The sequence below is a fragment of the Sus scrofa genome, chromosome 1 (assembly GCF_000003025.6).
Source record: "Sus scrofa isolate TJ Tabasco breed Duroc chromosome 1, Sscrofa11.1, whole genome shotgun sequence".
NCBI lineage: Eukaryota > Metazoa > Chordata > Mammalia > Artiodactyla > Suidae > Sus > Sus scrofa.
The window spans coordinates 104,772,027-104,795,811 of record NC_010443.5 but is presented as its reverse complement, the minus strand read 5'-3'; the positions used below and the strand labels follow the sequence as shown (position 1 = coordinate 104,795,811).

The following is a 23,785-nucleotide window of genomic DNA, read 5'->3' as shown; positions in this document are numbered from 1 at the left end:
GTGCTCATTTCGTCCCCCTGATCGATGACCTTGTATTAACCCAGAGTGACCTTTCCCCTCTGCCTGTTCTACGGGCCTAGCACTTGGCTGGCGGACCCTCGTTTCTCTCTGATTTACAGGTGGTTACTGGAGGCGGCGTACACTTGTTTTTCATGGTGCTCAGTGCACTTAGCAGCCCGGCAAGACCTGCAATTTCATCCCTCTCAAGGGGCCGAGCAGGGGTTTGGAAGGTGGGGGTGCAGCCAGAGAGGTTGCCGTTTGCATGTGCTTTTCTATTTTGTGGCTCATCTGGTATCAATTACCATTTGATGGCAACGCCAGGCCCGAGGCCCTTTGCATGTTTGTCCTGTGAGAAAGATCTGGAAGAACCGACATATGGTTTTGATCGCAGCAATTGCAGGTTGATAGAATGAACGCAGGGGTGAGGTGGGTGGGTTTTCCTTCCGGCCCTTTCCACTCTGGGTTGCTAATGTGCTTCGCTTGTGGAACTGGTCTTTTCATCATCCAGCCCCTCCGCACTTTCCCCTCTCTCCCCCTCCCCACCTCCCTTACCACTTTGCATTCCTGGCCCCTGCCTCCTCTGTACTTCCACATCCCCGCCAGAAACATGTGGCCCACATTAAGGACCTTCAATTAAAACAAACAAAAAAATTGTCCCCCCTCCCCTTCCGTTAAAATCCCGGAGCAGGTCAGTCTATCAAGGTGATCAGAATTATACTAAAGTTCAAAACCAAGTTGGGTGGGGAGTGGGTTCCCTTCTGAAGCTTGGGACGTGTTTTCAAATGGCTATTAGTTCAGGTTGTTAAACATTGAAATGACGCTGAAAAATGGCAGTGATAGAGATTAATGTGTGTGTGTGTGTGTGTGTGTGTGTTTCATCAAGGACATCTCTTTGAATGTGTCTGAGCATCTGCCGTGTCGGGATTCTTTGAGGTTCTATCTTCCTGTACATCTCAGGCCATAAAATGGAAGAGCGAGGTGGGGTGTGTAGGTCTGTATGAGCATTTCCCCACAGAAGGGAGAGGTTGGAGCCCCATCTCTCCCATCCACAGTGACTTCTCTCTTAGTAAATTTGCAGCAGTGGGGGGTACCCAGGGAGAGGCTCCTCATTACCGCTGCACAGCAGGGATTTGCATCTGTGAGTTTGCAAGGCAAGGTCTAGTCTTGGGGAACCGAGAGAGGCAAAGAGGGGAAGAGAACATTATAGACACTTTTAATGCTAGCCATGAAAATGCTTTCTTTCCAAGTAACATTTTTCTATAATGCTCTCAAATTCACATGTCTTGTAATCTGTTCTGCAGATGGGTAAGTCCATGAGGCTGTGACTTTTTCACTTCAGCTCTTGCATGTCGAGATATTACTCACAATCAGGAATTTATATAGTTTAAAGAGATAACGCGGTATCACATGAGTACATGTTTCTATAAAGTCTTCCTTCCTTTAAAGGAAAAGCCAAAAAGCCAGGACCATAAAATACAAACATGTCCTCCCCCAAAGTATTTAAAATGTGTGATGAATTATTAGTTCTGAAGGCCACCTATTGAAACCTCATTGTAGTACTTGACACACTTCTTCATATTTATTTCTACATGAGAGCTGATCTTTATTGAAAGGCAGTAAAAACTAAAAAATTGATCTCTTAAATTGTAGGGAGGTGTCTGTCTGAAGACTCTCTAGAGAAAACTAACCATGTTTTTAAAGGGTATTTTTTGTGTCTTAAGATATTTGCCTAAGGCTGCTTTTTTTCTTTGCTCAAGCTTTCTCCTTCTAATATATAATTGGCTTGCAAAATAATTGTGTCTTTTTTCAAAAATAAGTCTTGGTGATGGTTATATTTTGCTCTTTGGTAATCTTCCTACAATTTAATAAAATTTTGTCCTCTGAGCTATGTTTGAATTCATAGCCACTAGTGATTAATTCATTTGCTCTAGTCATATAGTTATTTCCATGTGGCTATTTAGTTATTTGCTGATATTTCATGGACACATAGCAGAACCTGAAGTCGCCGTTTAGCTTGACAGCTTAAGACTTAACATTTCTACTTGCTGCTCATGCCATATTAGCTGCTTTTAAAGAGGGAGGTATTGAGAAGTCCATTTTGGTGATTTTTAAAAGTATATATATTGCTTTCCTGAAATATGTCAGTTTATTTGGGAACTCATAGCAAAATAATGCAGTGTATGGGCTATGAGCCTTTCTTAGAACATGTTGGGTCACTTAACAGCAGCTGTGCTGGAGAGATATTTGATCTGAGAAGACTTTTTGAATCTTCTGGGCCCTAACACCATTCTGGTTTTGAAATGGGAAAATGGAAAGGCATTTTTGAGAAGAGAGATATCTCAGTTTTGAAAGGTGGCGTAGGTAGAAATCTTTCAGTCCCAGCTCAGATTAACCAACATTTCTAATCTATCCCTCCAAACAGAGGACAAAGAGTCTGATGGGAAATGGGGGTTTATATTTTAGAGACATACTGCAAAGGCATGTGATAGTGTTCGAGACAACTATATGCTTCTTTGCCCAGCATCAATTTGGTTTGGGAACTGAAATTTCAGAGTGTTTGTAGAGGAGGCAACCTTTTCTTATAGGTGGTTTCCTTTTTTAACAAATCCACTGCTGTTAAATCCGATTATGCTTCTAAAATATTACTACATTCAATACTATCTTTAAAATGATTGAATTTAAGTAGACGTCAATGATGCTAAAAGATAAAAGCCCTTCTACATGTGCTTAATACATGGTGTAACTCTTTATTAAGAAAAAGAAAAAGGAAAAACTGGCTTTGTCTTAATTCTGAATATAAGGATCCTCAAACTGACTCCTTGGAGTCCGAAAAATTACTAGTGGGTTTTGTTTGTTTTCTGGGTTTTTTTGTTTGTTTGTTTTTTGTTTTTTGTTTTTTTCCAGTTCGCGGTTACCTACAAAGGGAGAAATATTTATAAAATTATGTAATTATGTTACGGTGTTTTTAAAATATATACAAACAGATATCATGCTTGAATCAGAGTTTTATAATTTGAGAAAAGAAAATGCCTATGAAATCTCTAGTGGGGTGAAAACCTGGGCTTATTTTCTCAGGTCTCTCCTAGAAGGGTAACAATGACATTCGTTTCTCTAGATGCTGAGGCCTCCTCCCCTGCCCCAGATACCATGTTCCAGAAGGCATTCACTTAATCTTTGAAGAGCTCATCACCAGTCTTTAGGATCTGTTCTTGTTCGTACATTGCAAATATGCACTTTTATATCCACAAGGAAGGCATACTACCATTGAGAAGGACCAGTGTCAGGACCTAGAAAATACAAAGTCGGCGGATTGTAGTAATTATCCTCAGACTTTATGCCATCTGCATTTTGAACAAAGTTTGAACCTTTGAGGTTCAAAATATTGGGTGTTCTGATGAGCTTGCTTTCTTTCTTTCTTTCTTCCTCTCTCTCTCTCTTTCTCCTCTTTCTTTTTTCCATTTGCAAATCATGGCTTCCTGATCTTAAGGAAAAAAACCTCAAAGGCAAGGCTCAACAGGCTTCCTGGACATCAAATAGTTCCTACAAAACAACATTCTGATGACTTGCATGTAAATAAATCAGAAACATATGAATTAAACTGCTCTCAGAATACATATGGGTTGAAAAATAGAGAGAAGTGCTGAGAAAATGTGTTTCGGGTTTTGCTGAGCCCATGACATTTGAAAAAACAGTATGAGACACTGAGCAAACACAAAGCAAGGCCTGGCTTCCCCACTCCTAGTATTCGTCTCTCAGTTCAATGGTAAATCAGTTTACCATGTGCCTAAATGCGAGCCACCTTTGGTGTGCTCCTCCACACTTAATTACTTGCAGTTCAAAATTTTTTTTTCAATTAGAACCTCAAAAATAGCATCACATTTCAAGGAAATGCAAATCTTAGCATTTTCTGACCCAGTTGGTTCACGTCAGCCTATTTTAGAAAATACCACAGATCACCTTAGGAACAGTCATACTGGTATGGCGCTCTTTGGTGTGACTGGAGAGGAGCAGAAGAAAAGCATCGTTCTTTTCTTAATGAAATTGATGCTGCCTATTAAATCAAAGTACTAAACCACTGCAGGTGAAAACCTTAGAAGATCAACAGTTCCCTCTCTTGTCATGATAGTGGGAGGGAAGCCCCACCATACACTAGCCAGCTCAGATCATGACCTCAGTTCCTGCTCTTTTTCACAGCTGCGTTCAGTGGCCTTGTAAAGGCAGTGGAAGTTTGCTTTCTCTTTCCCACATTGCACTCAAGATAACTGACATTAGGGATTCTAAGTCCTGGGACCGTTGCAGAGTCCTCCAAGCCCCATATCCTCTTTCCTTGATATCTTGTTCCTCGACATCTGGCTTTAAGTATAGGATCAGAGTACACAGAAATTTAGGGGAAAAGAGCCAGAGCTTCAGGCTTCTCCCACTGAAGGCAAGTCATTGACGTGCACCTGGAAGGAATCCTCTGTCTGTTCTTTAGACCAGTATTGTCATTTGAGATTATCACTTTGAAGTTAACAGAGAGGTAGTAGATTTCATCTTTTCTGTGTAACGAGAAGTTACTTGGTTGTTTAAGAAAACATTTTTAATGTTCTTTTCCTAACTCCTTCATTCAAATGGTGAAAAAAGGCTTGAATGCTTACTCCAAGTGCTGAAATGTCACTCTGAACAGGACAGACATAGGATAGGCAAGTAAACTGATAGCTGCCTTTAGTCTGACAATGCACTGATGGGGGGTGGGAGGGCAGGCAGATAAAGATAGACACAAGAGGGCTACCTATCCCACATTTGGCCCAGAGGAAGCAAGATCCAAAAATGAAAGAGAATTATGCAGGCAAAATGCAAGGGTAATAACCAGCTCAAGAGAGAGAATTGCATCAACTGTTATCCAGAAGTAGTTCAGGATGACTGGAGCTCATGGTGCAAAATGATAATCGTGAAAGATGAGACTGCAAAGATAAACAATGGCTAGAGCATAAATTGGCTTCTGCAACCCACTAAAGAGTTTAGATTTTATCATGAATGTAATGAGGAGCCCTTCAAATGGGTATGCCCAAGACGTAATTGAAGAGTCCAGAGAGATGGAAGGAACTCTAGGAAGACATAGTCACAGAAGCCAAGGAAAGCAGATTTGACTGGAAGAAGGAAATTGTCAGCAGTGTCAGATGTTACTGAGAGTAAAAGTGACATTTGGCTGCAGCATCCAGGAGCTCTTGAGCAGTTTCATTGCAATAGTAGATATGAAGAGAAGATAAAGAAATGGGGAAAGAGCATGGAAAGATGCTTTTCCATCATCATTGCCATCATTATCGTCATCAATGGAAAATGAGCATCTTCCAGAAAGAGAGAGTGATAGAAGAATGAGCTACCCCCCCCCCAACCAAGGGATTGGAACATCGCTTGGGAAAATAGACCATAAATATAAAACAGAAAACAGCAGCACACGTTAGAAAACATGCAGAGGGTAAAATGAGCCATACACACCAATCAGATGAAGGGGGGGATCTGCACAGATCCATGAAAGAATAGGAAGAATAAGATGGCAGACAAAAGGGGAGAGTTATTTAGGGGGTAAGTGTAGCTTGAGGTTTGTAGTCTGTATTTTGCTTCCTTATCCCAGTCCTCTGCATCTTTGATTTCCCATCGAATGGAGATAGTAGAAAACACTGTCCTAACCTACCTGTGACATCTGTTTGGGTTTCTCAATCTTTTGGAGAATTCAAGTCATAGACTGGCTCTCTGTTTGTTGTAGTTTCACGCTGTCTTTATTTTTAAAATCTGGACTCAGAAACTAAGGAATAGATATCACAAATATAGGAGGTCGGAGAAACACATAAATTCGACATGGATGAGTTCCTTGAGAAATTTTGCACATCCAATGCTGGACATCTGTGGAACTGTAGCATAGTATCTTTCACATCTGTGTTATCTCCATATGACATCTTCTTCCTGTTATGATGCCAGAGATTCACCCCTATGTGAAATACCATAAAGGAGCCGTTCATGATTCAGAGGACAGTTTTCCTGAACAAAGATACCTAAAATATACTTCTGGAAGGCTCTTCAACAATAAAGATATGTTGGAGTTCCCATCGTGGCTCAGTGGTTAACGAATCCGACTAGGAACCATGAGGTTGTGGGTTTGATCCCTTGCCTTGCTCAGTGGGTTAAGGATCCGGCGTTGCCGTGAGCTGTGGTGTAGGTCGCAGATGTGGCTCGGATCCCGCATTGCTGTGGCTCTGGCGTAGGCTGGCAGCTACAGCTCCGATTAGACCGCTAGCCTGGGAACCTCCATATGCAGCGGGAGCAGCCCTAGAAAAAGCAAAAAGGCAGAAATAAACAAAAAAACAAAACAAAAAACCAATAAAAATATGTTGTGTAAGCTTTATAAGTGAAGGAAAGATTTGGTCCTCTTTTCCTTTGACTCTTACCCTTGTTTATAATAACAAATATTTATTGGGCGCCTGCTGTAGGCAAGACATTGCATTGAATGTCACCTGTGTCACACTCTCTGCCCCTGAGGAGCTCGCGGTATCTTATGGGAGAGAAGATCTGTATAATTCACCAAATTTACAGATTTCTAAAGTAAAGTGCTGGAAAGTTTATAAGGTGAAATATATTTGATTAAAACTTGTTGAGCTCGTTCTTTCCCCAAAGTTTTTTGATTCATACTCCTGTTGATGTTGCACTGCTTCATTCCCATTTGTGCTTCATAGAGAAAAGAGCTGAATAGGTTGTCCACATATCAAGAAGTTTTCCATGAAAGAAAATGGACTCCTCACCATCACAAAAATATTTTAAGCATTGCTAGGATGCTGGACATGTGATACAAATTAGATACCTTGAGGTCCATCCTTTTGCAATGTGTCTTCCTTGGGTATGATCTGCCTCTGTTTGCACCAGATCTCTGTGTAGCTGCAGATGCCATGATCTGCATTTTCCAGATGAATAGTGTAAGATTGATAGAGAGGCTAAATGACCTACTGGGTGGTCACTTAATTAGTGATAGGATCAAAACTGGAAAGATAGTCTCCTGCTTCTTTGTCACTTTAGGGACCATTATCTACAGCTGGTTAGCTCACTTAAGACATTTTGGCAATGAGGAAGAATCTTAAGTTCATTTCCATGGTAGAATGAAGAAGATTGAATTTGCTAACAAAGAGAGTATGAGTGACTTTGGTGAGCAAGCAGTTTTCATAATGGCTACATTATTTACCTAAGTTTTCCTCTAGTATCTGGTGAGAGGCTTATTGTTTAAGAAATGTGGTCAATCCTTGGTCCTCTCCTCTACAGGAAAATTTTCACCAGTGTTTTTTGTGAAGGACACAGAAGTTATGGATCTGCTGCAGTGGTTCGTTTTGTTTTATTTTAATTGAGGTGAATTTATGTAACATAAAGATAACCATTTTAAAATGGGCAATTTATTGGTAGTTAGCATATTCACAATGTTGAGCAACCATCACATCTGTCTCATTCTTAAACATTTCATCACCCCAAAGGAAACCCCAAACCCATTATGCATTTTCTTCCTATCTTTTTGCTGTTTTATAAACCTTTAATTTTACCATATACACAAATATGCATAAACGCATGCATACATACTATATCTATCTATGTACCTGCCTACCTACCTAGAGATGAGAAAGTTCCTGACAGAGTATCTGATGTAGCCTAATTATGTAAGCAAAGAAGTAGATGTTTATTGGATGTTTCTCCATCAGGAAAAGGAAAAAAAGAAGCATTACTTGCTCCTTTTTAACCTGTCTGTATAATTCTCTTAAGTTCTCACTAGTTAGTAATTTTTAAAGGAAGAAAAAAGACAAATTATTTCTAAGCCGTTTATTATGTTAAGACTGCTCTTTTCCTCTTCTTAAAATTTTTTTCTCATTAATTTATTCAGCACTGAGAATTTTAAAATGCTTCCCTTATCTTAATTGTAAGCAATCATCTGGATGTTACATTTCTGTTTTGAAGATTCCAAATGATTGAACAAGTAATTTAGTTATCAAAGGGTTCATTTCTTGGAAAGGCATCAAAGGGGCAGTCTTACTGTAATTTTTATTGGTAAAGAAATTATTCTTTATATTTTTTTATTAAAAAATTTTTTTTATTCCTTCATTATTCCAGAAAAATACTTAAGGTAGCCAGTAGCAGATCTTTAAACTGTATATTTTTAAAATTTAGAAAAACTGGGTCAAATGGAAAATGTGTCTGAAATTTAAGTATGAGAGAACGTCAACTGAATTATATTCTAAACATGCTTGATGATATGAACTATTTATTGTTAGTCACTTGGTCTTCAGTTGTCCAATCTTCAAGTGTTCTTTGAATAACCCTATCCTAATGGGATAATTTCCTTTATTTTTTTGTATAAACATTTTGTACAAACTATACTTACTTCCATATATTTTCAAGTTGATCATTTTTCATCTGAAATCTCCCAACTAGCTTCTAATGAAAATTCTGGCCTCTTATTTATTCATTTATTTTTACGTACCAAAGCACCTAACCGTGTGTGCTCGTCAGAAGTGCTACTGTGAGTTAAGTCAGTGAAATATGACTTGTTGATTTTACCTAAAAGTTTGCCCTGGTTGTGGGGGAGGGGCATGTATCTGAGGGGATAATAGGTAGAAAGGTGGCTGATTGGACCAAGAGGTTGATGATTTACATACATTTCTTTTTTTCATTTCAGTCTGTACCACCAAGTCACACATTTGGTAGTTTTTCATGCTTTTGTTTGTTCTTAGTTGAAAGTACTTAGGGCCATATGTTTTGACAGAAAAAAATATATAATTTGTACTTTTTTCAGCTTGGTGAAAGGGAGGGTGGGGGGTAATAATTTTCCAGTGTACCATAGCAATGATTCCTGTTCCAAACTTTACCAGATTGGAAACTTACTGTTCGTAACAATTCAGTTGGTAAGCAGAAGAGGGTGGCATCTGTTTGAGGCACCCAGTGTTAAGTTTGATGCTTCAAAGCCCAGCAGAGAGTTGATCTTTACTCAACATTAGTAGATAGTATTTACTAATATGAAAAACTGATCCCCAGATAGGCCATAGGTGATTGGGAAGAATATTCTGATCAAGTCCTAACCATTCTGACCTGGGACTGGCAGTGACAAGACCTAGCTTAGAACCTTTCTCCTGCTGTCCTAGAGTCATGTGACTACTGGGTAGGGAAAGCACTCTTCCAGCTTCTCTCTCCTAATGTATAAAGTGGGTGAGATGGATGACCCCTTGGGTAGAAAAGCTGTCTCAAAGTGATTATTAAATAATGGAAGAGATGCAGGAAAGTCTTTGTCCTTTAAAATCCTATGAAAACATCTGCTTTTTAGGGTGATTGATCATACATGGAATCCCGATTTCCTTTTCTGTGATGAAGATCAAGTGCCAAGAAGGTGCATCTAGAGAAGTACATATCCTCATTTGTGAATTGGGATTTGTTTATTTGTTTTGAGATATCCTCTTGTCCTAGTATCTGTTGGAATCTTGGTCTTAGCATCTTTTCGTTCTTGTTTGGGTCTTGGGTAAAGATCAGAGACCACATCACATCAAAGTGTAGTAACTGCTAACAGACTCTAAGAGCATTTCCCAGGATGGAGGATGATTGGAGATGTGTTAAAAACATGGATTTGTGGCTGGTGGAATTATTTCCAAGAAAGTGGACGTGTACCCCTTGTAGTATTATTGTACATTGACTAAGGTCTGCGGCAGTGAAATTAATTTGTTTATCCTGATAGTGCCCAGACTTATTTGAGCTTAGATCCCTTTCTAAAAGGCATACCTATTAACATCCAATGAAGGATATGAGCTCTAGGCCTCCAGCATCAACCTATGGCCTTAGGTTCAAAAGGTAAAAGGCGAGGAATGGTCCTCTTAAAACTCTCAAACATGGATCGTTATAGGTAATTGTCTTCACTTTTGAAAGACTGCTCAGCCCTAAAACAAATCAAGAAGTGAAATGTACTAAAAGCTATCTGGCAGAACCAATGAATATTTATCTTTCTCTGTGTTATGATGTTATTCTTTTTTTTAAATGATTTTTATTTTTCCATTATAGCTGGTTTACAGTGTTCTGTCAATTTTCTACTGTACAGCAAAGTGACCCAGTCACACATACATACGTACATATATAGGTATTCTTTTTCTCACATTATTCTCCATCATGCTCCATCACAAGTGACTAGATACAGTTCCCAGTGCTATACAGCAGGATCTCATTGCTTATCCACTCCAAATGCAGTAGTTTGTATCTGTTAACCCCAGGTTCCCAGTCCATCCCACTCCCTCCCTATGATGTTATTCTTAGTTTGACTTGTATGTTATATGTGATGTGTTTATTCATTCATTCATGTGTGCATTCAGTAACCTCATGGGCCTATTCTGTTACTCACCCCTCCCTACCCTTCACATACACAAATCACACCTGTACACTTTTTCATCTATCTATCTATCTATCTATCTATCTATCTATCTATCTATATATATATATATATAGATAGATATAGGATTTCACCCAATTTCCTTCTAATACAATTAAGTTCAAGTAACTACATGGGCCTATTCTGTTACTCATCCCTCCCCATTACACACACACACACACACACACACACACACACACACACACACTATAGCTTTTTAGGCCACACCTGCAGCATATGGAAGTTCCCAGCCTAGGGATCAAATCGGGGCTGTAGCTGCCGGCCTATGCCACAGCCACAACAATGCAGGATCTGAGCCACATCTGCAACCTACACCAAATCTCACGGGAACCCTGGATCCTTAATCCACTGAGCGAGGCTAGGGATTGAACCCGCATCCTCATGGATACTAGTCAGGTTCATTACTGCTGAGCCTCATACTATTTTTTTTTTAATTTTATTGTTTCTGCAGTGGGCTGTCCTCAGCTGGCCTTCTTAGCCTTTAAGGAGAGTGTAGAAGAAACAACAATAATCAGCATTGGAATAAACCTAAAATTAATTTTCCCCTTTATTATAGAATCATAGAATTTGTTTTCCTCCTGAAAACATGCCTCATTCAATGGATGAAACCAGGTCCTCGGAAGTCACAAAGCTATTTATTGGCAGATATAACCAACATGATTTTGATGTTTCCACACCTCCTCATGACCTAGTAATTGTCATCTTAAAAAAAAGCGAACAGTTGGTAATGAAAGAAGAAAAACATAGTATTGAGATGGGAGATGCTCCACTGGAAATAATTGACAGTCGTGGATTTGATGTGATAGCTGTAGCTAGAGATATGAATAGTTACATCTGTTTATGATTTAAGATAACAAGCAATAATGATAATTAATAGAAATAAGTCATGTTCTTCCTAACATTACCTTTCATTTCTAATGAACCTTCCATAAATAAAAAGTTGGAAACAACTTAGGTGTATAGAACACATCAAAGAGCTCAACATCCACAGTCTTTTATCTCTGCCCATCCCGCTCATGGTGAGGAAGCTGGTTGCTCTCTCAATTAGTAACATAAGGAATGTAAGCAGGAAGACGTCGGGTTTCACCTGGACCAAATTTTACATAATTAAGTGTCTCAAGAGATCTTTAGCCAGGTGTGACTTAATCAGTTAAGGCCTTCTCAATGAGGGCCAAGGTACTCAGAATGCTCGCAGTGGGCAGTCCCATGATATGCCACGTTGAAAGTAGTAGCAAACATGCAGTGTCTGCTCTGTTAGTGCCAAGAGCAAGAGCAACACACGTGTAAAAATAAAAAGAAATATTTGGAGCCAGAGGCTAGTACACATCGTCGAGACCGCAATCATATTTCCTGTAAAGGCTTTAAGTAATAATATAGTGTGTTGTTTTCATCTGTTTTAGTGTACTGGTATTTAGTCACCACTAAACCCCAGTATGACTCTCAGTAGAATACTTGCCCTCTGTCTGCCTTTAGTATGTCAAACAAGAGTATCAGGACCTGCTGCTACTTTGCTTAGCTTCAGGTCTGGCAGACAGATGACTGGTCCTCCTTGTAGCAGTGTACAAGAACTTCCTTTGTGCGACCCTGACTCAGATCATCTTGTGGTCTTCTCTTTGTGTGCAACAGCATTCTCAGCCCCTTGTCTGCTGAATGGCTGCGGAGTATATAAATGGGACTCAGGATTCTACAAATGTGGGTTTTAGTAGGACTCTCTGAACACCCTGGAGAGAAGCCCCCTTAACGATCGATGCATGTTAAAGCTCAGATCCCCAAATAAGATGACATGATTTTGAATCTTAATTTTTCCACTTAAATAACTGTATGACTTGGAGCAACTTACTTAAAGTTTCTATGGCTCAGATTTCCTCTTTGTAAAATTGGGATGATAATAAAACAATAGGGTTACTGTCAAGACAAAATGAGGATATGTACAGTTTTGCTGGAATAGCTTCTGGCATACTCTAAGTAAAGCATTAGCTATTTTTGTCACCATCATTTGTCATGCCAAATGTGACAGGAGCTTGGGACTGGCAGGCATTGGGACCAGGTCCTTTTCCAGTTCTAGAAAGTGTTAAGTTATACTACCATAATAAATTATTTCTTTTCTTTGTTTTTAATTGTTAACTCCCTGCGTATATCACTAAGATGGTTGAATGATAATATGTGAAAACAACTTAAAATCTCAAGCATTCTATATCTATGATATATCCAGATATCACATATATGATGTCATATCTATGATACATCTATGAAATTAAAACAGAGTGAGCCTAATAATACTTGGCAGTTTTGCTGCCTCCTGTTTGCAATGGTAACACCCTAATCCTTGTAATTTAATGGGACACTATGCAGATTTAAATCACATTAATATTCTTCTACAATTATTAGTGATTCTGTCTTAGTTTTTCTTTATTTTTATATGAACCAGGTTTTTTCCTTCCTTGTCAAAAATCTAAGCTACACAGACTCTTTTGTTTTGTAGTTGAAAATTCGATTTAGAGATTTGAAGAATGTATTATAACTGGCTATATTTTAAAACATAAGAATATGCTCGCCTTTTTATTTGAAGAAAGGAAAGAACGAGGTAGAGCTACCTGGCCATAAAGAATGTCAGTGGTTTTTGTAGCTCTTGGGGTGCTTTGCACACTTAATAATGAGGCCAGTTCACTTTTTTTACTGTATCGTTGCTGAGCTTTGCTGGGTGAGGTGGTCGAAAGTACAGTGGTTACAGCCTCCTCATCCCCCTGTGCTTCTGCACCTTCTGATTCATTGTAGATCTCTAAGATCTCTGCTTCTCCTTTCTGTTGCTTTTTTTGGGGGGGAAGGTCCTTTTGATTTCTTTGAGTTAAACATTTTGATAGATAGAGATACAAAGAAGGAAATTACAATTCTTAACAATTTTACTACTTAATATAGAAAAGGAAATTTGGTGGCTGAGAAGGAGAAGACTCTTGACTGTAAATCATTTATAGAATTTAGCTTCAGATTTAACATACTCAAACAGATAATCGAAACTCAGCTGATATTCAGAAGTGTAGAAAAACTATATGTGGTACTTGTGATGGAGTGTTTGGATGTGTGTTCAAAATGACTTGTGTTCTGAATATATTACATATTCAAGGAATTTGGTCTGGGGATCATATACAATTTTTTTTTTTCATTTTGCACTGTGATGGAGTGAAAACAGGTCATTACTAAAATAAAATACTAAAAATAAAATATGAACATCAAGTATACACAAATGACATTTTAATTGTAATTGCAAATTTTTTCAGACTACCAATAAAGGTAGTTTGAGGAGTAAAACTCTTCTTCTTGGAAGTTGCTTTAGGACACTTAGAACTACTTGGTTAATTCCTGTAAAAACTTCATGTTATTTAGATGGAAGTAAAAGCTTCACAATTTCAACAAATTACACCTCTGAAATTTTTTTCTTGTATAATTAAGTACCCATCTATTTGTCAATATACTGCAGCATTTGTGTGTTATCTCTATTTCCTATTTATGTGATAATAATGTGAAGTAGCCTGTAACGATCACTTGGAAATGAAGTAGGATCTTTTACCATTAGTGAATATTCCTTGGCTTGATACTATATACTGAGAATGTGTCAGATGAATAATTTTGATTTCTATAGTTTGCTTTTGTTTTTGTTTCTTTGCACTGTTGAGTTATGTACTGCCTTCCTGTTAAATGCTCTTGAGCGTTATTCAGTGCCTTTAAACCTTCATTAACTTACTCAACTCTGTTACTTGCATCTACTTATTAACCTTTCATGCCATTTTACTCCCCGTTATAATATTTAACTTATAAAGTTAGAAAAGACTTTAGCAAAGGGAGTGCCAGGAGGATTGGCTGAAAGTCAGAAGCACTGGGCTCTGTCCAGGCCCTTGGGTAAGTCCCTTAACCTCTGCCTTTTGCTCATTTGTAAAATGAGGTTGAACTCATTGGAGCTTTAAAAATATGATGCCAGGGGGCAGAAGAGAGGACACCAGGTGGAGAAGTTTCATGAAAACAGAAAGAATTGGTATAAAAAAAGATTATTTTAAAAAGTAATAAAAATAGTGGAGTAGAGGGATCCAGTTACCAATTCATAATGTGAAAACTAGTGATCAGAAAAAGTGAAAAATCTGTTCAACATTGATTGTCTAAAAAAAGTGATCACACTGTGTCTAACTACAATTCCTTTGCCAAAGACTAACTAGAGGCCAAGGACAAAACTGCTCTTGATAACTTTCTTACTTATATTTCCTACACGTCAAGAAACCTGGGGATCACAGGCACTCTTCCCTAGGGTAATACTTAGTACAGTTCTACTTGTGGGAATTTGGGCAGATAGGTTCTTAAAAAAGAGCTTTAAGAAGTATGTAACAGTACAATGGACTCTAAAAATAATAAATAAAACGCAAATCCTAAATGTTCCGCCGTCTAATAGAATCAACATTTATTAAATAGCAGTTGTGTGCCAGGTGCTGGGGATACCTAGAATTTGCCTTTCCCACTACTCCTCCAGAAGAGTTCTTGCTTTAGCAGTCTAAGGGGAGCAGCAGATCTTAAATGAGCTGCATTATTGTGAAACTGCTCTAAAAGAGGGTGACACAGAGCCCAGTAGGATTCTTCAGGGACAAGCATGCTTCTAGATCAATGCTTCCAATAGAACTTTTTGCCATGGTGAGAAAGTTCTATGTTGATGATGTCCAGTGTGATAGCCAGCGGCCATCTTTGGCTATTGAGCACTTGAAATGTGGCTAGTGTGACTGAAGGATTGAATATTTAATTTTGTGTAATTTTTTTTTTTTCTTTTTGGCCTCACCCCCAGCATATGGAAGCTCCCAGGGCCAGGGATTGAATTCAAACTGTAGCTGCAACCTCCACCACAGCTGTGGCCATACTGGATCCTTTAAACCACTGCACCAGCCCAGTGATTGAACCTGGGCCTCCACAGCAACCCAAACCACCGAAGATTCTTAACCCCCTGCACCACAGCAGGAACTCCAAATTTTAATTAAGCTTATTTCAAATGTCCAGTATTACTGATGGCTACTTTATTAGACAGCACCACTCTAGCTCTGTTAAAAATTAAGCACTTAAAAATTAAGCACAACAAGATATCAATAATAATAATACCCTTTATTGAGTTCCTACAAGAGTTTAGGAACTATGCTTGACATATATTCTCTCTAATTATCACAACAGAATAGCCCCATTTGACCAGTGAGGAAACTGAGACTGAGAGAGAGAAAGTGCCTTGTTATGTCCTCACAACTGCTTGTGGGAGCTGGAATTCGAACCCAGTGGGTCTGGCTCCAGAGCTGGGTAATTTCTGCTCTCCTGCCAAATCCCTTTCTCCACTGTCTGGAGTCCGTCTCATTTTAGTACATCCTCCACTTGCTTTACCAATACCTTTAACTTGGTCACGTAGAACAATTGCAGTGTCCATTTTTACTCTTCTGAATGTGGAGGAATCACTTCCCCTCAGCCATTCTTTTCTCTTATTGCGACCCATGTCCTTCAAACAATATTATAAGGGCTGAGGTCCAGTCCAGTTAGTTGCCAGAGTAGTGAGCTGATCACCTACAAGTAGTTTTCCCCGTTAGATGCTGGGAAGCATCAGAGCATATGCCTAGGTCTGTGAACATCAGTGGCACACTATAAACTCTTGGCTTTGAGTATTTAACTGTCACAGTTTAGAACATTTGTGAAATCTCCCAGGGTCTGAGCCACTAAACCAGCCTTGCCAGCACTTGGGCATCTGAGGCATCATTGTGCTTTGCTATTTTCTACTCACTATGAAGCATACAGTAACTCTTTAAGGATCTGAAAGTCTCAATTACAGTGTTTCAGTTATTCTCAGCTGATTCTCTTTGGAAATTATTTGTTCAGATGGTACTTGCAGATCACAAAGAGGTAGTAGTGTTAAGGAACGTTAAAGGTCTACTGTATAACCCAGTGGCTACCACCCGACCCCAGTCAATTACACACCTCAAGACACTCGATCTGTAACCACTTCTCTTTATCCCCTCCAGAGTTCGGCTTCCCACTTCGGGAAGAAAGTAACTAATATATATTGCTTTCACTGTCAACATGCCTTATCACATTTTATTTTCTTAAAAGGTAATTATAAGAACCCCACAAGAATATTTCTATAAAATGTGGCCAAAGTATAACTTTATGTTGATAGTTATAAATTTCTTTTCATTTTTGCCTTTTAAGAGCAAGGAATTGTTTTTAATGGAAAGACCATAGACTTTGGAATGACTACTTTGAATTGTTTCTTACCCTTTGGTGAATTTTCAACATGGAAAAGTGGCTTAACTTTCCCAAATCACATTTGTCCACATCATAAAAACTAGCAGCACAACATTGACACTATTACCTGATTTTTTTTTTTTGCATGTTTAATAGATGCCAGGAATTATTGCTTTTACACACATTATGCCCTGTAATTCTCACAAGAATTTGGCATAGCAAGCACTGTCATTCCCATTTTACAGTTAGGAATCTGAAGACCAGAGAAGTTAAAGTAGCAGGTCCAAGGTTGCCTACCAGCTAATAAATAATGTAGCTGGCAGTCAGACCCAGGCCTGTCTGGGCTAGTACATCTGACCTCTCTACTGTACAATGGAATGAAAAGCCCTGTGAAATAGGAATGAAACTATTAATAATGTCCATCCTGTCTGATTCTTATGAAGATTAGAAATAATGTATATGGAGCTCCCAGCACAAAAGCCATTCCACAAGCAGCCTTCAGCAAATGGCAGTCACGGTTATTTTTTAAATCTCCATAAGTGAAACCGAAATGCCAAGACAGATAAAAATGAGAGCCTGAAGGGGAAAAGGTAGGCTATACATCTTACTCCCTTTGTATTGTTTGTGTGTTTGTTTGGTTTTCTTCTATTCTAGAAGGTGGTCATTCTATTTTTTTTTAAGTGATATTTCTTTATTTTTTAATTTTTTAAAATTAAAAAAAAATTTTATTATGTAATGATTTTTATTTTTTCCATTATAGCTGGTTTACAGTGTTCTGTCAGTTTTCTAAAGAATGTATCATATTGTTGTTTCTTTGATGACTACACAAAGGACAATCAGGAATGTTGGTTGGAACAGCTAATGTACAATAGGACTGCATCTCACATTACAACAGAAATTAGATCTGTAAAATGAAAACTTTAAAAACTTTCACCTGTTCAGGGTTTAGCTTTATTTAGAGATCTTTGTTAAACTTAGAATTTCTGCCTCTATGATTTTGTATTAAATTCAGGATTATGAGAGAAAATAATGCTGCTGACCTTGAAGAATAAATATATTTGGCTATTAGTTTTCCATGAAACTTTTATTCAGCAAATAATTCTCTTAAAGAGCTCTAGCCTATGAACTTGAGCCAAGTTTCCCCATTTCCAATTTTGCAGCAAGGATTTCACAGCTCTTGGGTTATTCTCGTGGGAGGAATTGGAATGCCCAAAGTCACCTTGATCTAACATACCTTATCAGAAGACAACTATGTGTAGATTTTTGTTTCCCTTTAGACTTGTCTCATGTTTCCTTGGCAGAGTCACGTCAATACATTGAACTAGAGTTTGGGATTTGTTTTTCATTTTCCATTGGACTGATTTTCTGGTGTTAGTCCTTTGAAGATATCTAGGAAGTTTGTTATTGTACTGTTAAATAAAAAGCAATTTTCTTTAACGAATGTGTAAGTCACCTTTCTTTTGACCTAGAATAGTGATGACAAAAATCAGGTAGATAGGAGCTTTCCTTATTGAATTTATTATCTCTATGAAATACCTTATTGCAACTCACACTTTTAAGTCTTTTGAGAGATCGGCAAAGTAGCTGACTGAAATAAAAGTAATGAAGCAGCTTCCTTGTCATTCCAGGCAACTAAAAATTAAAACAGTAAGGATAAACTGAAGTGTAAGCCTTACGATCACTCTGTTTTCATAAATATCATCTACCTACACCACCATTTTTAAAGAAAGTAGTCATTAAGTAGTAGGAAGTAAAGAGCAATTGATAGTTGCATATCTTGAGCAGTTGCTTTGACCATTGCATTGAACTTTCTTAAAATTAAAATGGAAGGGGGGTTGAACTAATTATATTATTTGATTCCTACTACTTTAAAAACCTGTAATAGTTCTATGTGTATTTCTTTATATAAACCAATATATAGAACACTTACTTAAACATAATTTTTGAAATGAGAAAGATGAAGTATATAAATGAAAAGGGAATAACATTGTACCTGATCAATAATGATATACAGAAAGGTGATAAAATATGCAAAAATTGCCTTTTTTAAAAAGGTAAAAACAGTGTTCCATTTCTTGTTAATGAAGACTTTCATCTTATCAAAGGAATCTTAACTTAGCTACAACTCCAGAAAAATAGAAGTTGTGTAGTATAATATATCCTAAAAATTTTTTAACCCCATAGATATTCTTTTGCATACAGGCAGTATTTATAAATTTGGAATAAGGGAATCTTACTTGCAGATCTTTGAGCTTGATCATGGTTCACAGTCGAAGTAGCCTCCTTAGGTAAGCAAAATTGCTGGAGATATGTTTTTATCTCTCAAAAGAAATATCAAATAATTCTGCCCAAATCAGGGGGAAAAAAAAAGATGTATCTTGTTAGGGGACATCAAGTGGTGTTTTATGTAAAAATTACAGTGCATTTTTAAGGATAATGCAGTAGAATATGTACCTAGAATATATATTATCCTAAAAGAATTTATTTTGATTGTCTTAAAATTCAAGCTGATTTAATAATAGGAGAAAGTTTAGTTTCAGTCTTATAGTAAAAATATTGATTTCTGAAAATTGGGAGTGATGCATAGTATACTTAGCTTGTGTTAATAGTGGTAGGCCTAATAGCTCTCAGGCTAATTATCTGTAGACATAGTAGTATTATGCTTACTTATCATTAGAATAAGAAGATCTAATTTTCAGTTTCCCCTTTTCCTAGAAAGTGATGTTTCTTGCATCTTTTTAGCCTAATCTGAAGACCTCTAAATGCATTCAGTAGTATTTTCCAAACCGTTGGTCCGTTGTATAATTCTCAAGAAAATACTGGGTTTTGCTTGATATAACTTAGGGTATTGATTTGCTTTGAGATTCCTGGCTTAAGTTTTCTCCTTTGTCCCTTAAACATTCTTGAAAATTTTTTCCTCTTATTGCAAGCCCTGTAGAAATAGAAACAAGTAGCTATTTACCCATTTAAAATATGACTAAAATTTAAAAATCGAATGAAGTAAAGCCCAAGAAAAAGGAGGGCTTAGATTCCTCCATGACTTAGGAAGAATCCTTGTTTTCTAAAGTGTGCAAGGGCTTTTCTGGTTTGTTTTTGTTTTGTTCAGTCTCCAGGACCTCCCAATTTCAAGGGCACTGTGGGGCATATGTAGCATGTATTTGATGTATGTATGTATATGCATATTTTCCCACATCTGTCTCTGTGGCCCCATCTTTTGTGAAATCCTAAACCTTGTATTAATGCTTAATTTGTGATTCATAATGTTCTGAGAGCAATTATATCATTTTTCTTAGGGTGTTTATTCCATGTGCACTGTGGAAAAAAAAAAAACAGGGTTTGTTGGGTTTTTTGTTTTGTTTTTTTGGTTTTTTTTTTTTTTTTTTTTTTTTGGTAATTCTGCAGTTGCCTTTTGATTGGTGAATTTCTCTTTCTTTTGCCGTGACCTGTGAATATCACTGTTAGGCTCACTGCCAATTCTGTGAGCCGCTGCCTGCTTCAAAATGGAGGCAGGAAGGTATCCATTTTCATCAGGAGGATGACAGTGTTTCAGTCTCTCCGACCATCTGGAGAGAGGAACTTTTGGAGCAAAAGAAAAGGGGGATTAAAAAAAAATTATCTTTAGCAGAAGAGGCAAGGGGGAAAACCAATTAAAGTTAAACTCTACCTTATGAAATTATGCTTTTCTACTGTACTGTCTTCTTGAAAGCAAACATAAATAAGAAAACACACAAGCTATTTTTATGAAGAACTGGTTCCCCAAGTCTCATGAGTATTAGTAAATGAATGTAAGTGAATTAGAATTTTGGCACAGTTTTTAAGTTTATTGCACATACAAAGATAATAAGAACTATAAAGGAAGATTTCCCTCCCCCTAACTGTGTACACACTGATTGTTGGTGGTCTGTATAGATCTGGGCTTTTAATGGCCTTTTTCATGCATTTCTATAAAAAGCTAACACTATGGGAATTTAATACTCCAATATATACTGGTCTCTCTATGGTCTGGATAGTGAACTCGTTTTCTGTCTTTCTGTCTCTTTCTTTCAGTTTTAATCCAAAGGTCGAGTAAACAGGAGAGGCTCGAGGCATGTCTTTCTCTTTTTACATTTTACAAACTCATGGGCCATCTAGGTTCAAAAAAAAAAAAAAATGTTTAAACTCCCAGGACAACCCCATGCATAATATATTTACAATTAGACGTCGTTTGCAATAGTCTTGCTTATGACTGGAAAATATCACACCTGGTTTTCCATTCACACAAATCTACTTGGCATGTTTTTGTTTTTCGCTTTTCTGTGTTCAGAAAAGGGCCAGCATTTCTAGGGTTTGATGAGCTTTAGGATGGACGTGGTGGAAATTTCACCTCTTGTGCCTGCCTCTTATAAAGTAATGGACCTTGAGATGCTTTGGTCAAGGCAGCAAGCAAAACTAAACAGGCTCTTGTTCCTCAGGTTTATGCTCCATCAGCAAGCACTGCCGACTACAATAGGGACTCGCCCGGCTACCCTTCCTCAAAACCAGCAGCCAGCACTTTCCCTAGCTCCTTCTTCATGCAAGGTAAGACACTGCCTCTTCCAAGGGGAAATCCTCAGATCTACATCTAATGTCATAGCTAACAAAGGTTTTAACTTAAAATTTTTTTCAAGTTTATATTTTATTCTGTTTGCTTTTATGTTTTATCCTTTGCATTTAAATGCGTTTTGACATAAAGCATGAAGCAAAGCGCTAGCTAAATTTTTTGGTCAAATGCTGGACAAATGTTTGGTACTGTGTATTGAATAATTATTTGTTTCTCTGTTGATTTTTATCTTACACTATTTATGTATTTCTTTGGGCCACAGCAGCAGCTGTGGAAATTCCCAGCCAGGGATCAAACCCATACCACAGCAGTGACCCAAGCCACAGCAGTGACAATGTTGGATCCTTAACCTGCAGAGCCCACCAAGGAACTCCACTAAGACTTACATTTTAAATGAAAGCCTCTTGAGCGATGATAAATTAAGATTAGACGGGGTTCCTTGCTATGGGGAATGGCCTTCCAGGCCTGATGTTTTCAGCATCTTCACTCCCCAAGAAGGGCATGTGTACATGCTTAGAAGTGCGTTGGGTTTTGTGTGTTTTGAGCATTCCAGGATTTAGCTACCTGGGAACAAAACATCCTTGTGTGTAACTATATAAAAATTCTGGCCACTTACTAATTCATAGGACTGTCCCATTTAAGAGGAAGTGACCTGTTGAAAGTCTGGAATATTATTTCATGTCAGAGCAAATGCTCTGGCCCAACATACTCACTGATTTAGGGTCAGAGACCCAGCTCTTTTCCCAGACGAATATAGAAAAGGACAGCTTCATGGTCGATAAAGTATATTTAATTCATTTAAATGTCCAGTGTATTTAATTGAATGCACATGGATATGTGTTCCCTGAGCTTCTAGTCTTGGCCCTGGTGGTACAACTCCTTTCTGCTGCTTGAAAAAGACGGAGATTCTGGAAGTGATAGCAGCTGCTTAGAAGAAGAGACAGACTCCTTCCTTGAGACACCTGGGATATTTATTGTCAAAATGTGATGATCTTGTTACCAAGTTAATACTCCAACATTCAGAGATGGAACTCTCACCAAGAACCCCTGTAGGCAGACTTGAACTCTTTTTGCCTGGGTGTGACAGCTTCAGGTGTGCCTCGGCAGAGTACCATGGAAATTCCTTCTTGTCGCTCCTCCAGGAAGGACTGTATCATGGGAAGGAGAGCCCCTTGGGACAGCAAGTCTCAGGGGAGCAGCTTGGCATCTCCCGTAGATCACGGTGGACACACTAACAACCATCCCGATTCCTTTCCCTTCAGAGTGTTAGCTCTCTCGGTTGCTAGTTCACATTGAAATCCCGTGGGAAACTAGAAAACTGAAACGAAGGAGTAGAGAGAATTGGTCCCACACATAATGGAGTTCCTGTAGACCAGAGGCTCTTTTATCTTTGTGACTTGTCCTAGATGCCCCTTTATCTCAAAGGGAACAGCAGGTATGTCCCTTGGGTGTGTCCTGTGCCCGGACAGAAGGTGTAAACAGCAACCACTTGGGCATCAGCACCCCTCTTTGGTGACTAGTCAGAGAAACTATAGTACCTGGGCTATGGAGATTGTCAACTGGAGGACTCATCACCCAAAGCAGAATTTCCTCGAGAAAACCGGCAGCGGAAGGATAGATTTCTTCTGTCTGCCTTTAGGAAAGACACTTGCTTAAATCATCCACACTGCAAGGAGACATCAGGTAGTTTAAGACAATAGGCTCTTCTCCATAGCAGACCACACAAACTACAGGGAACAGATTTGTTTTTCAGCATATGAATACCCAAAAAAGAAAAAAAAAATTTTTTTTGAGTTGACATTTATGACGAGCACAATTAATTTGCACACATCTCATTCTATTCTTTCAAAACAGCATTATGCCAAGATCACGGGATGTGATAAATATTAATTTACTGTGAAAAGCATAATTTATGTAAACTATGTATTTTTGTAAGTCTGCATTGAGTAGAGTGTCTGTGTTAACAAATCCTAAATGTATTTCCGTGTAGTGCATCATGTCAGAATGTTTCAGGAGACTCTTGTTCACTGATATATATTCTCAATTTATTTGCCATGCATGTCATTTATTTGAAATGTTAGTGGTCTTAAACTTCATGTTTGAATTTAAGGTGACATCTAAACTTCCATAATCTCAGAGCTAAATCTTAAGTACATGAATAATAACTTTTTGAAAGTCCTGTTTCTACATTATGATTGCAGGAACAGTGCACTGTGATCCTGTTTCACATTGTCTTCCTTCAGTGAAGGTCCATGGTACCCTGAGAATTTAGGTGTTGGGGAAAATTCAGTTTAGGTGAAAGATATTCTGAGACTGGTAGCAGATTTTAAACCCACTACTGTGTGACCTCTCATTTTTAACTTCCGCTTCCAATCTTCTAGGTAAAACTCTTAAGTTGTCAAAATCACAGACATGATTTTGCTTTCCTAGTTCTTAAGACATCGGTGGATTATTCCTCCCTGTTTTAAAACCATTCCAGTTTTGTGAATTCTAACTTCTGGCTTGAAAAACTCGGTGAAAAA

At 38.1% G+C, this 23,785-nt stretch overlaps 1 protein-coding gene across 37 annotated transcripts in view; it reads left to right on the top strand.

Annotated features, from left to right (window-relative positions):
- Positions 1–23,785, top strand: part of TCF4 (transcription factor 4) — a 361,111-nt gene that overhangs the window by 284,108 nt on the left and 53,218 nt on the right. For all 37 annotated transcript variants that reach the window (XM_021093491.1, XM_021093499.1, XM_021093587.1 and 34 more), the window contains one exon: positions 21,136–21,241. In XM_021093491.1, the coding sequence (XP_020949150.1) occupies positions 21,136–21,241 (106 nt within the window). The remainder of the gene's footprint in view (positions 1–21,135; positions 21,242–23,785) is intronic.